We start from the raw sequence: 16,962 nt of genomic DNA on the forward strand, positions 1-16,962 counted from the left end.
AGGGCTGGGAACAAGGGAAACCCACGGTAGGCGGGGGCTGGGATCAGCAACACCTGGTGCCCGGGGCCCCGCGGCGCCGGCTGCACGTGGCTGTCATACCTGGCGCGCCCCCGCCAAGCACGCCAAGCACCCCTTCCCGCTCCCACCAGGCTGCGCCCCCTGCTTTCCCTCCCGCCTCCGCCGCGCGCCCCCAAACCCCAACCATCGCCCCTCCCACCCCATCCATCCCGGTCCCACTCCCCCAACCTGCTCCCACCGTCGTCACCCCCAGGAGGGAAGGGGGCCGGATGTTCGTCCAGTGGCTAAGGGTAACCAGGGAGAGTGAAGAGGTGGACCCCGAAATAGCTAGCCCCAGCATTCCCCCGGCCCGGCACAACGCGGGCGCCTCCCCCCCCAGACCGACCTTCTGCCGCGGGCTGCGTCGCCGTCCGCTCCGTCCGGCCTCAACCGCCTCCTCAGCGCCGCCGCTTCTTCCCCGCGCAGCCTCCTCTACCCGCGTCGCCATGAGGTGACGGCAGCAGCCAAACAAGCGGCCCGACAAGGGGCACGGAACCTCACGGGGCCTCGTGCCCCGCCCCTGAATCCCTCCGCCAATCGCCGTGAGCATTGCTCCCCACGTGACCGGAGGAGGTTGGCCCCCCGAGGGAACGGAGTGGGATGGGGGTGGGGAGCATTGAAGCCTGGGCTGGGCTTCTGCAGGGCCGAAGGGCGAACGGAGGCCGCGCGAGTCTGGGCCAACTGAAAACTGGACTCCCGAACCGACTACAAGTCCCAGCAGGCGGCGCGGCCACGGCTCGCGGGCCCGGATCAGGATTGGAGCGTAATGCGGCGTTCTGAGATGGGGCGAGTATACACTGTGCTGCGCGTGCAGCCTACTGGGACTTGTAGTTTTCTGGGGACCACCTACCGGTACCGGAAGGTATTCTTTATTATCCTGGAGGAAAAGTTTAGAAATATTTCAGGGTTTGGGAAGGACCATGGTCGGGGACACGTTGTGCTTTTGTTGCTCTTCTTCGAAATTGAGCCTGAATGATTGAGGGGTAAGGGGAAATACTTCGCTACTTTCAAGGTGGGAGAGATGTAAGAATTTGAGGTTTCTGGCTCAGACACCTGCCGTGAGTCCTGTCCCTCCACCAGAGTTCTCAGCACTGTTTACCAGTCCCGAGCTCCTGCGGAATGGTGGCTGCATCGTGCTCACCTGGCTGGACCGCCCGGGCTTCTAGCACAGTTCTCCGCACTTGGCGATTAATACACATTGAACGTATCCGGCTTTCTCTGCCAGTCGTTTCGTTACTGATTTTTTTTTTTAAACAAACTCGTTTGCTGAATTCGTTTTTTTGTCTTGAAGTGATTGCGAAGGGGATGGAGTTTTTCTTAGGAATACTCCTTATTTACATCTGATAGAACCAGATCTCCAATGACCGAACTTCTGACAGTACCAGACCGGCATGAAATCCTGGCATGTTGCCTTAAATAACTCATTATGAAAATTTGTGTAAATCCTATGGCTTTTTTAAAATTAGAGAATACAAAACAGTGGGAGCAGGCGCCAAAAAAAAACAAAAAACAAACTTACATTAAGAGTAAATTGCAATATTGAGGGAATTCCTTCTGTTACTTATTTCTGTAAATTTGAAGAAAGACAGAACAACTCAGTTCAGCTTTGAGATTTCAAAACTAGAGCAATTGATAACTAACCCATACCCAGACTTTATATAAAGCTGATGGCCTCAGCGACTATTCTTAAAAGCAAAAGTCCTAGCGAGATGCAGAATAAATCTATCGGAAATTCTTCTTTTAACTCGTCCAGGGATTTGAGTGTCAAAATGTTAAATTATGGTTAAAGAGAACACCGTGCAGCTACTAAAAATGATAAACGTTTTTTAAATTGACCTAGAAAATATACATAGCATAGTGGGCTTTAAAAAAAATCCATTTATATAGAATTGCCTCTAGGTTTATAAAGAGATGTTTAGAAGGACATTAATCAAAATGTTCATGTTTTTCCCTGGGAGATGAGACTTGGGAGTATTTTGACTTCATGATTTTATGTATTGTGTGAGTTTAAGTACATATGGAACAAAAAAATCAATAGTTGCCTTTATTAAGAAAGCACAAGGACTATGCAAGTGGTGACCTCAAATCTTATGAGAAATGAAAAATATTTTAATTGTGTTTGTTTTATTTATACGTGTTCTTTTTTCAAAGGGATTTGGAAGGCTAGTAAACATATATAAACAATATGCCACAACAGTGTGTAGATACATGGATATATATCATATCATTCGTTTATAGACAAATAGAGAAATGAGAAGAAAGTGAAAGTGAAAGAAGGATGGGAAAAGTAAGCTGAAGTTATGGGACCCATAAAACACATGCCTTGAGAGTCTCGTCCACAAGCTGGAGATGAGCTATTTATTTTGAGATTCTTGACATTAGAGAAAAGAGAAAAACACAATTTACAGACTGATTCACATCACAAAATAAGAACCAACCGGGTGCTCGAGAGAAACAGCTAGTACTGCTCCCGTGAGAAATAGGAATTTCACAAGTCTGCTTCTTTTTGTTTGTTTGTTTGGGGTTTTTTTTTGGGGGGGTGATAATTAGGTTTACTTATTTATTCATTTTTAATGGGGATTGAACCCAGGACCTTGTGCATACTAGGCACAAACTCTACCACTGAGCTCTACCCTTCTCCCTCACAGGTCTGCTTCTTACAATGTCTTTAATGGAGGCGATGTTGGCTTTTAAATCTGTCCAAAAGTTCTCTGATGCTCCTCCTTCCAAAGGTGGAGTCTGATTCCCTGGTTCTTGCTCCCAGGTTTAGGGATTGGATTAGAAGGAAAATAGTTTAGCTGGAGGGATATGTAGCTTCCCAGGCTGGGGAGACAAAGAATAGCTTCTGCCTGGCTCTCCGGGTCTTGGATCGCTCTCTTCTTCCCTGGGTCAGACTAACCTGATTTTGGTAGACCCATTCTTTGTTTAGAATTTTATCTTAAATATCTTCAAAGAGGTTACTGTCAAGCCTTAGCCCAAGGCTGTGAAAAGCCCTGAGCTTATCTCTGCTGAGATCCCTTGCTGGGGTTATATTTTAGGTTTTCAAGGGCTGTCATTTCTTTTTGTCCAAGTCTTTAAGAGGCACCCCTTGTTCTGTCTGCATTAATTATTCTCACATTTGCTCAAGGAGTTGTCTCTGTTTAGAACTGTGTCTGCCAGAAAGATGAAGGTCACAGGAAAAACAGCTCCTCACCAGTAGCGGTATATTCTCCCCAGGCTCCCTCAAGGCCATGAATACCTGAATACAGCCCACTTATTCTTATGTTTAGTAAACAGCCAGGAGCCTGAGACACAAAACTGTTTCTTTAAGAGTAGTCAGCTTTCAGTGATTCCCCTAGCTCTCAGTCCTTTTAAGAGGCCAACTCGCCACTATAACAGAAGCAGGATTCTGTTGGACTTATAGCCAGTATCAGGGAACTGGAACCCTCAGAGCTCATAGCTGGACCCAGGGCCATTTAGAGGTTTGGCCTGACCCTTAAGGGAACAGGCTTCAGAGTGCTAGGTTCTCATACCCTGTCAGTGTAAGGGTGAGAAGTGTCTCAGAAGTTTTAAACAATACACGTATCTAGTATATCATTAATTTCAACAATGTGAGCCCATTTCTGACACCCATCATACTGGCTAACAAGCTACTAATTTCACCAACAAAAACCCATTTCTATCCTTCATTTTGCTGCTCAGCAAAGCCTCTGCTGTTGACTGAGCTACGGCTAACAGAAGCATTTGTAGTAGCCAGAATCTGGAATACGGACTCCCTGATTAATATAGCTGACTACCCCTGTGTGTGAAGTCCTGAGTGGGATCATTGCCAGCCCTTAATTTAACACAACACACACACACACACACACACACACACACACACACACACACACACACACACACACAGAGACTACTAATACTGCTACTACTACTACATGGCCTTTGCGGGCAGTAAACTACAGATCTCGTCATGCTCTATATAATATGATCAAAGGTATTGACAAATCTAAAGAAGCAGTGTGGAAACCTAGAAAAGGGAAAGTCAGGGAGGACAGACTGGCAGCGCCCATCCAAGCAAAGTTTGGGAAAAAGAGAATCTTGGTCAAAAAAGAGAATTTCAAAAATAACAGCCCCATGGGGAGGGATAAATTGGGAGTTTCGAGATTTGCAGATACTAACTACTACATATAAAATAGATAAACAACAAGGGCCTACTGTAGCACACAGGGAACTCTTTTCAATTTCTTATAATAAGGTATAAGGGAAAAGAATTTGAAAAATATATATATATGTATGTATAGGTGAAACTGAATTGCTTTGCTATATACCTGAAGCTAGCATTGTAAATCAACTACATTTCAATAAAAAGTAAAATTTAAAAAAATAACATCCCCTTTTGCAAGGTGTGGGGATGGAGGCGTCATCATTCTAATTTAATGCCTTTGAAAGGGAGAATTGTTTTGATTTCTTATTCACTGCAACAACCTTCCCATTAGGCTCTGTCTCCCTGTGTTGGTCTGACTGTGGAGCGGGAGAGAGAGAGCAAAAGGATGTAGATGTGTGCTGTTGACTGAAAAATAAATCCACCACCTAAAAGTGGAGAATGCTGTTTTATTTGGTGGACTTACTGAGGACTCAAGCCAGGGGCATCTCAGATGGCTCTGAAAACCTATTCCAAAGAGGTAAGAGAGGAGCCAGGATATATAGGAATCTTTTGCTGAGGAAAAAAACCATGTAGTCCAATATCAGAACATCAAAAAATTACTGCTAATCACAAAAACAGACATCTCAAGTTAATGATTTTAGTGCTTTTCTATGTATGGGAAGATGCAAGAGTCTGGGTTCATTGAAATCATTCCTTCGATCTGCACCTTAACTGTCGAGGTCCAGTATGTTTTTCTCCATCCTGAATCCCCTTCAGGTGCACAGGTAGGGGCAGCTACAGTGGCTGGTGGCTTTATGGCCACAACATCCTTTGTTTACTGAAGTGGCAGGCAACATTCTTTGTCCACAGTGTACATTTCCATGCAGTGAAATGCTTTCATTGCTTACAGTTAATAAAGGGACATTCTGACTTTGTAAATCAGGGCTGAGCGCTGGAGAGGGCGCATTCTAGGAGTGTGTTCAGAAGCCCCTCCAGCGCCCAGAATGTTTTGGGTGTTCCTGTTTTGTACCTCCAGCAGGCTGTACTTCCCAGACAGGCCAGTCCACTCCTCAGTGTAAGGGCTTGTTTAGTTGACTCCCCCAGCCAGGTGCTAAACGAAGTGAGGGCAGGGGCTGTGCCCACGGAGCTCCTGTCCCCAGTGCCCAGCAGCACGCCAGACTCAGAGAAAGCTCTCCATATATACTTCTGGCGAAAAAGAGCCTCTGAATAGATAAAATACACCGATCACTCAGTTTTCTGAATCTACAGATGAGGGTCAAACCTCCAGTTTCCCAAGGAATTGGGAAATTCTTTGAAATTCTTCCCCATCCCTTTGTGTGACCTCTTAGAGTCTCCTGGTAGCCACAGAGCTGAGATCATCCCAGGGTAAACCTGGTGGCAATAGAAAGCTTTTATTCACTGGGGGTGAGGGAATAGCTCAGTGGTAGGGTACATGCCTAGCATGCCTGAGGTCTTGGGTTCAATCCCCTGTACCTCCATTAAAAAAATGAATAATCTAATTACCTCCCCTCAAAAAAGATGAAAAAATGCTAAGTAAAAATTAAAAAATAAAATAGTTGAACAAATGATTTAAAAATTAAATTAAAAGAAAAGAAAGTTTTCATTCATTGATTAAACATTTACTGAGCACCTACTACATTCCTAGACACCCAGCATACCACGGTTTAGAAAAAGGGCTGTCACACCAACACTGGACAGTGACACACATAACAAACAATAACAATTCAGAAGATAGAGGTATTGCAAAGTAACCTCTTGAGCATTATTTTCTACTGGTGGTGGGGAGGTTAAAGGAAGGTTTAAAGTGACATCTGAGCCGTATCTTGAAGGGACAACAGGAGTTAAATTAACCACGCTAGTTTGTCCACCTCAGAGTATTTTCAGAGAAAGAAAAACTCCTACTAACCATTAAAATAGCCAAGAGTATTATTACAACAAAAGAGTTGAATTTCATGTTTGTTGCATGCTATTAGGGTTGTAGGCACTGAAAAGGAGTATTTGCCTTTTCATAGAACAAAGAGCTTATTATTTAATTTGATTACTCAATACCATCCTTCTGGGCTCACCCTGATTTTAGTCCTTATAGGAATTTGGCCAATTTCAGCATTTGCTATACATGTCCACATTTCTGGCAGACAGTGTAAGATTTAAAAAATGATTATACTTTAAACCCAGTTTGCTCAGGCATATTGATGGCAGGCTGTAGAGTGTACTATTAGATTGGCAGACACTGGGGTACCAGCTCCAGCAGGAAGAGGATACTTAAAGACTTGTCATGTATGGGCTACTGTGAGAGAGTACATGCATTTCCAAAATTCAAAGACATATATTGTGTATATAGGCTTCATGAATTTTGTTCTGATTTATTTCTACAAGTCTCAGCCAGAATTACAGACTTTCAAGGAAATGAAAAGTATATTTGTGTATAAAGACAATGGTAAAGAAAAATACAAAATACTTGTGAGGTATTTTCTATTGAAAAATCACTATATAAAATGTCAGGTTTTCCTTCAGAGAATATTTCTGACATGAAATAACCTTCTTCACCAGTGTTTTCCAAAGTTGGTCCAAAAAGCCCAGTTTCAATTTCTCCTGGAATTATAAAATACAGATTCAAGTCCCGCCCCCCCAAGATCTAATTTGGAGAAGATTGGCGTCTTTAGGTATATTTGTCTTCCCATCCATTAATGTAGTAAATCTTTCCTTTATTTAGGTTTTCTTTGATATCTCCTTACATGGCATGTACATCTTTTGTCAGGTTTATCCCTAACTACTTTGTATTTTTTGCTTGCTAATTCAAACGGTAAAATGAAAATATTAGAATGAAATAATTTCAGACATACAATCAGCTATAAAGAAAATATAATGAATAACTGCTGTTGGTGCATCAGTCATGTCCTGTCAAAAGACAGAGATAAAAGTTATTTTCACAGACAAAATTTAATATAAAGAATGGTTAACTCATGTATTGGAGGGCTGAAAAGGCAAAAAGGGAACACTAAGGTAGGAATTGTTAGAAACAGCTACAATTCCTAAAATTGGTACCAAAAAAGGAGAGAGGTTATTATTATGAAGACTAACAGAAACAGTGACCTACTGAACAGCACAGGGAACTATATTCAATATCTTGTAATAGACTATTATGGAAAAGAATAAAAATAAGATTCTGGATATATACATATATATGTATAACCAAAATCACTCTGCTGTATAGCTAAAACTAACCCAATATTGTAAATCAACTATACTTCATTTAAAAAAAAACACAACTGACTTGGAGGAGGGGCCCAGACCTCTGACGAGGGGACGCTGTCGATGCCAGGGTCGCACCGTGAGGTTGGTTCTGGGGAAAAGCTGCCCAAGGGAATCAACTGCAACCACTGAAACCGATTAGAGCCAGGAGAAAACCGCCGCTGAGTTTCTGCAGACAAAACCCGGAAACAAGTCCCCTCTCACCTCCAGCCTGCTCTCTAGCGCCTCCCAGTGGCAGGGCCCAACAGGGAGCAGCTGGCTAAGGAGAAAGGAGCGCGCAAGCGCAGGTGCTTGGCTTCTGGCTGGATGGGGTCCTTCCTGGAGGCCCTCAGCTTGGCTGGGCTTTTGCGGTGTCAGTGGCCCTAATGGCAAAGGGACATATTTACAGTGTCATTATCAATGCTAAATTTCTAACAATAATCTCTTCATATCATCCAATAGCCAGTCCCTTTTCAAATTTACCCTATTGTCTCTAGGCTGTATAGAGTATACATACATACCTAATATCATATGTTTTTACATTTATTGAGGTGAAAGTCACATAACATAAAGTCAGCCATTTTAAAGTGAACAATTCAGTAGCCTTTGGTACATTCACAGTATTGTGCAACCACCACCTCTATCTAGTTCCAAAACATTTCCATCACTCCAAAATAAAACTCATTAAGCAATTTCTCCCCATTCCTCTTCTCCCCCAACTACCAATCTTTGTTCTGTCTGAATAATTCATATAAATGCAATCATGCCATGTGCGATCTTGTTTCACTTAGCATAATGTATATATATTATTATAGGTACATATCTATAATTTTTAAAGTCTCATTCATGTTGGAAAGGCAGCTAGCAGTGCCTGTAACACTTTTTCGTTCCTAATATTATTCAACTTTCTCTTTTCTTCATCAGTGTTTCTTTGAGCCTAATCTTGGTTAATATTCATTTGTTCATTTCTGTTTTTCTATTTTCTTCTTTCTATTTTTTTTGATGTGTAAGGAAATGGCCTTATTGATGTTTCATATTTTAAAAGTAATATATACTAAGTGAAAAACTTTCAGACAGATATTGAGTCAAAAATGATCACCTATAATCTTACCACCAAGACAGAGCCATTATTAACACTTTATTGTAAAGCCTTCCAGTTTTCCAGATACAGCAGTAGACAGCACACACCCATGAGCATGCATAATTTTTCAACTTTTTAAAAAATGGTAAAATATACATAACATAAAATTTACCATTTTAATCGTTTAGTAATAGTGAATGGATGAACTAGGCACTGAATATCAACAGCTCCCAAGGTCCACTGGGAGAAACCAGCAGCCATTTATGTCTCTTGATGTGAGAACACCCACCATGTAAGCTTTGTGTCAATGTGATCAAAACTGAGTGGGATTGTGGGGAGGGTAGAGCTCAGTGGCAGAGTTCCTGCCTAGCATACATGAGGTCCTAGGTTCAATCCCTGGTACCTCCATTAACTAAATAAACCTAATTACCCCCAAAAAATTGTTTTAAAAAAGTTTTTTAAAAACCACCAAAGTTAAAACAAATTTAAAAAATAGAAATTGAGTGAGATCAAACCTGGGCATCCAGCTGCCAGCTTGCAGGAAGTACCAAGGGCAGAGTTAGTTACTCCTGGAGCTATACTTGGAGTTTGCAGTCAGCAACATCCACACTGCAGGGAGGGGCAGGGGTCAAAGGGCCCGGGTTCCTCTGTAGATAAATTGTAAAGAAAAGAAAGGGATGGAAGGGAAACTGCAGATAAAATGACTTAAAAGACATTTACAAAAATGGGCAAGACTAAACCACAGTGTCTAGGGACACACACATCAGGCACACATGGGTGAACCATAAAGAAACAAGCACATGGTGACTGTAGAAGTCTTCTGGGGAGGAGGGAGGGAGGGAACAGTGATGGGGCTGGGGCCTTGGAGGGTATTCTGGGGTTGTGGGGGGAGCTGGCAAAGATCTGTTTCTTGACATGCACTGAGGTTACCAGGGTATTTGCCTACAAATAATTTATTAAGCTACACATTTGTTTGTATGTTCTACCTTTATTTTCCAAAAAACACAAAAACCCCCCCCAAAAATCCCACAGAAGTCTCCTGCTTCACACATCCCCATCTCTCAACTCCTACTACCCAGAGACCACCATTTTCATCTCTTTAAACAGTCTCCTTTACTTGCCACTATATTTTGTACTAACAGACTTTTTTTTTCTTTTTTAAATCTGTTTTATGATTTTCACTTTTAGATCTCGGTATAGACTTCTAGCTGCCCACTTTGAGATCAATTCTTCCTTCTTTCTTAGTAATACACACCCCCTCCAAATTACTAGTTGGACACATGGACATCGAGGATAAGACTATATTTCCCAGCCTCCCTTGCAGCTGGGCTGGCCAAATGACAAAGTCTGCAAGTGGAAATGCAGTGTGGGTGGTTTCTTATAACCAGAGAGCAGATGGTGCCATTTGCTTCTTGTCCCTTTCCCCCATCCATATGCTGGGCATGCTGGTAAACAATCCCTCTAGGCCAACATGCACATGAAAATATGTTTAACATCATTAATTATTAGGGAAATGGAAATCAAAACCACAATGAGTTATTACTTCATGCCTGTCAGAATGGCTATTATCAGAGTAGTGGTTACCAGAGGGGAAGGGGGGGAAAACAGGTAAAGGGGACCACCTGTATGGTGACAGATGGAAACTAAATTTTTGGTGGTGAGCAAGGTGTAGTGTGTAAAGGAAGTTGCCATATGTTGTATACATGAAACGTATATAATGTTATAAACCAATGTTATCTCAATTAAAAATAAAACAAACTATGTATGAAATAGCTAAACAACAAGGTCCTACTGTGTAGCACAGAGTACCGTATTCAACATCTTCTAATAACCTATAATGAAAAAGAATATATGTATAACTTAATCACTATGCTATATACCAGAAACTAACACAACTTTGTAAATCAACTATACTTCAATAAAATAAAATAAAATAACCCCTCTAGGGAGCCGAGGACTGGAAGGAACCAGAATTCCTAGCCTCTTGGAGCACACTGCCTAGCCTTGCTCACTTCCTCTGGACTTCATCAATGTGAAATAGAAATAAGCATCCAATTTAGAACACTGTAATTTAAAATTTTCTATCCCATGTCACCAAATTTATTCTTAAATCATAGGTATTAGATACAGATTTGTTTCTAGGCAAGAAGAGGGTCAGATGCTTTTTTAGCCACCCTCCCACACCACACCACAGGGACCAAAAGAGAATCCTAAAAGCTTCCAGAGAGAAAAGACAGGCCACATACCAAGAATCAAGAATCAGAATTGCATTAGTTTCCCAAGTGCAACACTAAAAGTTAGGAGGCAATATAGCAATGCATTCAAACTTCTGAAAGAAAAACTTTTCTAATCAAAAATTTTAGGACAGCTGTGTGTAAATCAATGAAGTACACCACACACAGAAATCAACTCAAAATGGCTTGAAGACTTAAATATAAGACAAGACACTGTAAACCTCCTACAAGAGAACATAGGCAAAACATTTTTTGATATAAATCTTAGCAATGCTTTGGCCATTGGAATATGGGCAGAAGAGACATGTGTCACTTCTGAGCAGGAGCATAAGGGTCAGTTAGCCACACTCTCTTCTCTGGCTTGAGATTGGTGATGTCCCAGACAAAAGCTGCCCCTCCCCTAGGTTCTGGGGAAAGGATGACACACAGGACAGAGCTATAGACAGCCCATGAGGGACAGCTAACATGCAGGAGGAATGTTTGTTGTCGACTAGAGGCCAGCGAAGTGTTGGGGTCATATGTTACCACAAAGTAACTTAACTTTGGGTGACACAAAAAGGGGTAACCCAGAAAAGAGAAAAATCTGAGGTCCAGAAAAAGGGACTCAACAAAAGAAAAAGGAGAAGGAAGACCCCAGCTCAAGAGCACAGATGGTCCAGATTCAAGCAGGAGGGCATAGGGTCGCTGGAGGGATGTTTCCTGAAGTGGATAAAATGACTAATTTACCTGAGGGGTTGGAATATATTGGGAGCAGAGTAACATTTCTAGCAGAGACTCTGGAAAAGAAATGGGTAATCAGTGTATAGAAAATCAAGCAAATAAAAACTGAGACAACTATTAAGTCAGAGACAAAAAGTTGAGCAAGAAAAGTAATGTATTCATAGGACACTATATGACTAGGTTGTGAATAATATTCACATGGAAATAATGTAAAAAAGAGATTAAATTAACAAAATTAAAACAACTACATCAGAAAGATGGGATGAAGAAGTGTCTGTGTGTGTGCTGGAAGTTTCCTTAATTCTTTCATAAATTTCTCCTCTCCATTTTGTTTTCTCTTTCTGGACTTCCTTTAGTTAGATGTAACACATTCTGGAATGATCCCCAATTTTTATCTTTTCTCTCCTATTTTTCTACAACCTGTTTTGCTCTATTTTCTAGAAGATGGTCTCAACTTTATCTTCTAATACTTCTAATGAACTTTTGACCTTTACCATCATATTTCAGTTCTCAAGACCTACTTCATATTCTCTGAATGTTCTTTTTTAATAGCATATTGTTATTTTTTAATAAATGCAATATTTTCTAATATCTCATTCAAGATATTAGAGTCTGGTTTTTTTTGGAGAAGGAAGTAATTAGATTTGTTTATTTATTTATTTGTTTGTTTATTTTTAATGAAGGTACTGAGAATTGAACCCAGGACCCTGTGCATGCTAGGCATGCGCTCTACCACTGAGCTCTACTCTCTACTCCAGAGTCTGTTTTAAGTTCATTATAAAGTTTCCTATCCACCTTTCTCTTAATGGTTTTAGCATCAGTGGTGATTATTGACCAGTCCTTACTTCATCTGGCCTTGCAAAATGGTGATATTTGTATTTATTAGCTGGAATTCTTTATAAAGAACTTTCCCGCATCAACTCTTCATGTCATCAGTACTTCTTCAAAACTCCTTCTCTATCCTGAATATAGTAAGCAAAGGGCAAAAAATTGTCAAGACAATTATTGAAGAATACTTTGTCCTGTCGAAAGGAACCAGGACTCCTTGGAAAAATGCCTGATTTCAGGTGTGAAGCAGGAACAATAAAGGTGGGTATGGGACGTCTTGTCATCTTGGTGGTGGGGGGTATGTGTGTATGTGTATGTGTGTGTATGTGTGCATGTGACAAAGCAAAGAAGCTACCAAAGACTACTAAGATTGAGTCAAAGGGACTCAGGGTCCTCCTTGAAGAAGCTCTTATTGGCCTAAGACGGGACAATTTAAACATCAATATTAAAAAAAATCAATAAGGAAAATAAACTTAAACCCATCAGTTAAGAAGAATCCTTAAACTGACCTCTGGTTTAAAGCCTCAACTAAGGGAGCTGAAGTCTCTGCAATTCTTTGACTTTTCTTTCTTGGTCTGAAGGAGGTACGTGCAGCTCCAGCCATCATGTCCAGGGAACGAGAGAGAGGAAAGAAGGAGGCTGACTCAGGTTTTCTGGAAGTTCCCCTAAAGACTTTTACTTGCTTCTCACTGGCCACTCTCACCTGCTAGGGACACTAGGAAATGTAGTTTTATTTCCCCAAACTGAGCACATTGCTACCCCTTATAATGCAGAGTGAAGAGAAAGGAGAGAAATGATACTGGAAAGGAAGCCAGTCTGTTCAGCCACACTTTCATATCTTTGATTATATCCCATTTCTTGTTCCTAATATTATTCACGCCTCCTTTTCTTCCTTGATCAAGTCTTTAAAAAAATCATTTTGGCTTCCTTGATTCTTTGTCTGGCACTTCTGTTATGTTTATTATCCTTCCCTTCTACTTCTTTATCTTTGCTTATTATGAAGTCATTTTATTGATTTTTCTTATTTTCTCTCCATGTCAAGGACAGAAATTTCTGAAAACAGACAAAAAAAAATAGTGTTAACAAAAAGACATAACAGCCATTAATATTTTAGTGTAAGTCTAATTTTTGTATGGGCATTTTTCTATGCACATACATGCCCAACAGACACATACACATTTCTTTTTGGAAGAAAAAGTGTAATATCAAATATATTTTTGTAACTTGTCTTTTATTTGATACTATACGGTATCATTTGATACTATACGGTGAACCTTCTCGCGTGTCAAATATAGAGCTCCAACATCTCTGTAAGCGGTCAACAAAATCCTTTATCCAAAAAAAAAAAAAAAAAAAAAATTACTCTCAGAGCCTTGATGAGCAGAACTGGAGTCGGGGTCCCGGGTAGATGGGACGGGAAGCAGGCTTGGGCCGAGCTCGGGAGTTACACTTGACTCTGGGGGGCGGTGACTCAGCAGTCATTTGCATAACCGTAATGCATTGCACGCAATATATTTGGCACCCAAGCCATAGATTTTCTTTTCACCTATTATTTCAAAGAATGAAGTGCTTACCCAGTTCACTGAAAAAACTGCTGCAGGCTCTTGACCCGGGTTTACAGTCACCCTCACTGTTCTAGGAGTGGCAGTACCCTCATTACTGTCTCTCCGAACTTACCGCATTATTCGCACTCATGTTTTTCCTTCATGTTTGTGTGAGACTTTTTCTTACTTATTGATAGTTCCTGATATCATGGAAGCCTGAGTGACTGCATAATTTTTGGAGGCCTTACAATCAGTAAGGCTACCATTTGTGTGTAAAAAGATAGACTTGTTGAACTTTCCTTTCTTAGCACGTACGATCTGTACATATATAAGCGCGCATTTTGTTACATGCGCGCAGTTAGCGATTCATATGTAAGTTTGTGTTGGTGAGTTTTGGGTTTTTTTTTTTTTAAAGTTTCCGTTTAGACGTAAATTTTTTTGCGTTATTTTGCGTACTTAGGTTGGGTGCAGCTTGGGGCTTTCAGAACACTTTCAGGGATGTTATCGCATCTGTTACTAGTTGCAATATGGGACCTATCCCTTGATTTATCTGCCATTTTACTAGATAATAGTAATCATATTTTAGACTCCCTAGGAGAACAATTGCTAATCAAGTAAGTGCGTATTTGGCTTTTCATTTACGAAACACCAATTTTTGCTTTTTTTCCCCAAAAGTATTGTACCAGTACCCACTCGCCAGCAGTATATCGGCCTTTCCGTTATTTCACGTGCTCAGCAACTCTTGCTTTTTTCAGGCTTTTACAATTTTTGACCATCTGGCGGGTGTGAAACCCACTGTTTAAAATATTTGCGTATAATTCCATTGTATGGATGGCTATGACTTGTTCAAATCAAGATTCTGGTGCAGGGCATGTAGATAGCTTCCAGTTTTTCCATTTTATAATCAAAGCATCAGTTGTCCAATTACTTCCTCAAAATAAATTCCAAGAGTGGAAATGCTGGACTAAATGTTCCACACATTAAAAAATTTGATCCATATTACTCAACTGCCATCCAGAAAGATTTTACAATTTTAGGTTCCCATCTACAGTATTTGCATACCTTTCCCCCTATACTCTTGTCAAAAGCAGCTTAAAAAAATCTAAATGATGTATATACCTAAATTTAAAAATGAAATGACACAAGGCTTTCAGAAGAGCAGACCCCCGACTTTTGCTTCCCCATCCCAATTCCCACCTCCCAGAAACAAGCATTTTAAACCCTTAGCAGTTTCATCTGTTTGCTTTTCTATCTCATGCTTATACTGCTCTTTTTGGTTTTGTTTTAAATTACAGCAGACACTGTTAGTTGCCCACCCTGATACCAACTTTGCCTCAGCCTTCAGAGGTAGCTCAGAATTCCTGAGCATTTATGGGGTTCAGAAGCATTAAAATATCCTTGTCACCACCCAGCCGCTGTTACCTGCTATCTTGTTTTTTTTTTTCAATATGAATTTCTATCTTTTCTTTTTCATTCCTTTACTGTCATTTAGTGGGGTTTTGTGGATGGAGTGGAGATAAATGCACATATTTAATCTGCCATATTCAACCTGAAATCCCAAGATATTGTAGATTTCAGAAACTAAAAAAACGCTTTGAAGACAATTAGAATAGTATCTACTTTACAAAGTCCTCTCTTAAAATAGGATAACATTAAATGAATAAAAAATGTTAAAAAAAAATAGGATAACATTTAGGACACAGGATCGACTTTAAAAAATCTTAAATGAAAAAAAAATCTTAAATGGCTTTAATCTAAACAAATTCCTTAGTGTGAAGATCTAATCACATAACTAATTTAATTTGTGAGAAATATATAACCACATGTGTTTAAATCTTCATGGATATGTATTTGTCATCTGCTATGACTTAGTTTTCTAAGCACCATCTTTTGGGATAACAAACATTTTGTAATTTTATTTTCTTCGTATCAATGTAGTCTGTGGAAGTAATCATTCATTAAAATTAAAATGGTCTTTCTCTTTCAGCCATCTTGGAGACTGTGGAGGCCTGCTGGGAACAGGACTTCTAAAACGATAAATATGTCTGGAAGGCTGTGGTCCAAGGCCATTTTTGCTGGCTATAAGAGGGGTCTCCGGAACCAGAGGGAACACACAGCTCTTCTTAAAATTGAAGGTGTTTATGCTGGAGATGAAACTGAATTCTTTCTGGGCAAGAGATGTGCTTATATGTACAAAGCAAAGAACAACACAGTAACTCCTGGTGGAAAACCAAACAAATCCAGAGTAATCTGAGGAAAGGTAACTCGTGCTCATGGAAACAGTGGCACGGTTCTTGCCAAATTCTGAAGCAATCTTCCTGCTAAGGCCATTGGACACAGAATCCGTGTGATGCTGTACCCCTCAAGGATTTATACTTATTGAAAAGTAAATAAATAAAAGTGTAGATTTGTTCTCTTGAAAAAAATATTTTAAATGGCCTGTTTTCTCCCAATGAAACTGATTATATAAACTACATCAAAATTTCTAACATATGTGTGTGTATATATATATGTGTGTGTGTATGTGTATGTATGTATGTATGTATTTATTTATTTATTTATTTTAATGGTGGTACTGGGGATTAAACCCAGGACCTCATGCATTGCTAAGCATGCACTCTACCACTGAGCTATTCTTCCCCCTATTTTTTAAAACTGAAAAATAAATTTGTTAAAATTGAATGCATCTAATTTTCATAGTTGAAAAATGTGTCTTTACTTAAAAATGCAGGGAAAAAAATCTATCACCAGAAAGAGCAACTGTATCAAGTAACTCAAATTATAGAAGCCCACTTAGAGTCCTGTTTTTTTCATACCAAAAGCAGTCAAGGAGGCAAATAAAAAATGGCAAGTTGGATGAAATCCTAAGTTTTCTTTTGGTAAACCTTTAAAATGTTCTTAAAAAATCCTATTTGAATGATATTTTGATTGTGAAAAACCATCTTGGTTACAACACGGCATCTGAAAGCACGATGAGTACAAATATCTGCTTTCTCACCTAAAAGATAAGGTTCTCTAGTTTACTTTTTCAACTATTATAAATTGAGACTTCTCACTTTAAGTTACCACTTCTGAGTATAGGAGATAATGACATTGTGACCAAGTCCACTGTAGCAGCGCACA

At 40.1% G+C, this 16,962-nt stretch overlaps 2 protein-coding genes across 2 annotated transcripts in view; one reads left to right on the top strand and one right to left on the bottom strand.

Annotated features, from left to right (window-relative positions):
- Nucleotides 1-1,256, bottom strand: part of TXLNG (taxilin gamma) — a 28,295-nt gene extending 27,039 nt beyond the window's left edge. Inside the window, 2 exon segments of the mRNA XM_032475657.1 lie at nucleotides 404-903; nucleotides 1,157-1,256. Coding sequence (XP_032331548.1) covers nucleotides 404-903; nucleotides 1,157-1,256 — 600 coding nt within the window.
- On the top strand, nucleotides 740-16,258 carry LOC102513948 (60S ribosomal protein L35a-like). The gene is made up of 2 exons (XM_032475711.1): nucleotides 740-919; nucleotides 15,827-16,258. Exons 1-2 carry the CDS (start codon nucleotides 824-826, stop codon nucleotides 16,091-16,093), a joined length of 363 nt encoding a protein of 120 aa, XP_032331602.1. The 5' UTR covers nucleotides 740-823; the 3' UTR covers nucleotides 16,094-16,258.
- The last annotated feature ends 704 nt before the right edge of the window (nucleotides 16,259-16,962 follow it).

The sequence above is a fragment of the Camelus ferus genome, chromosome X, assembly GCF_009834535.1.
Source record: "Camelus ferus isolate YT-003-E chromosome X, BCGSAC_Cfer_1.0, whole genome shotgun sequence".
Taxonomy (NCBI): domain Eukaryota; kingdom Metazoa; phylum Chordata; class Mammalia; order Artiodactyla; family Camelidae; genus Camelus; species Camelus ferus.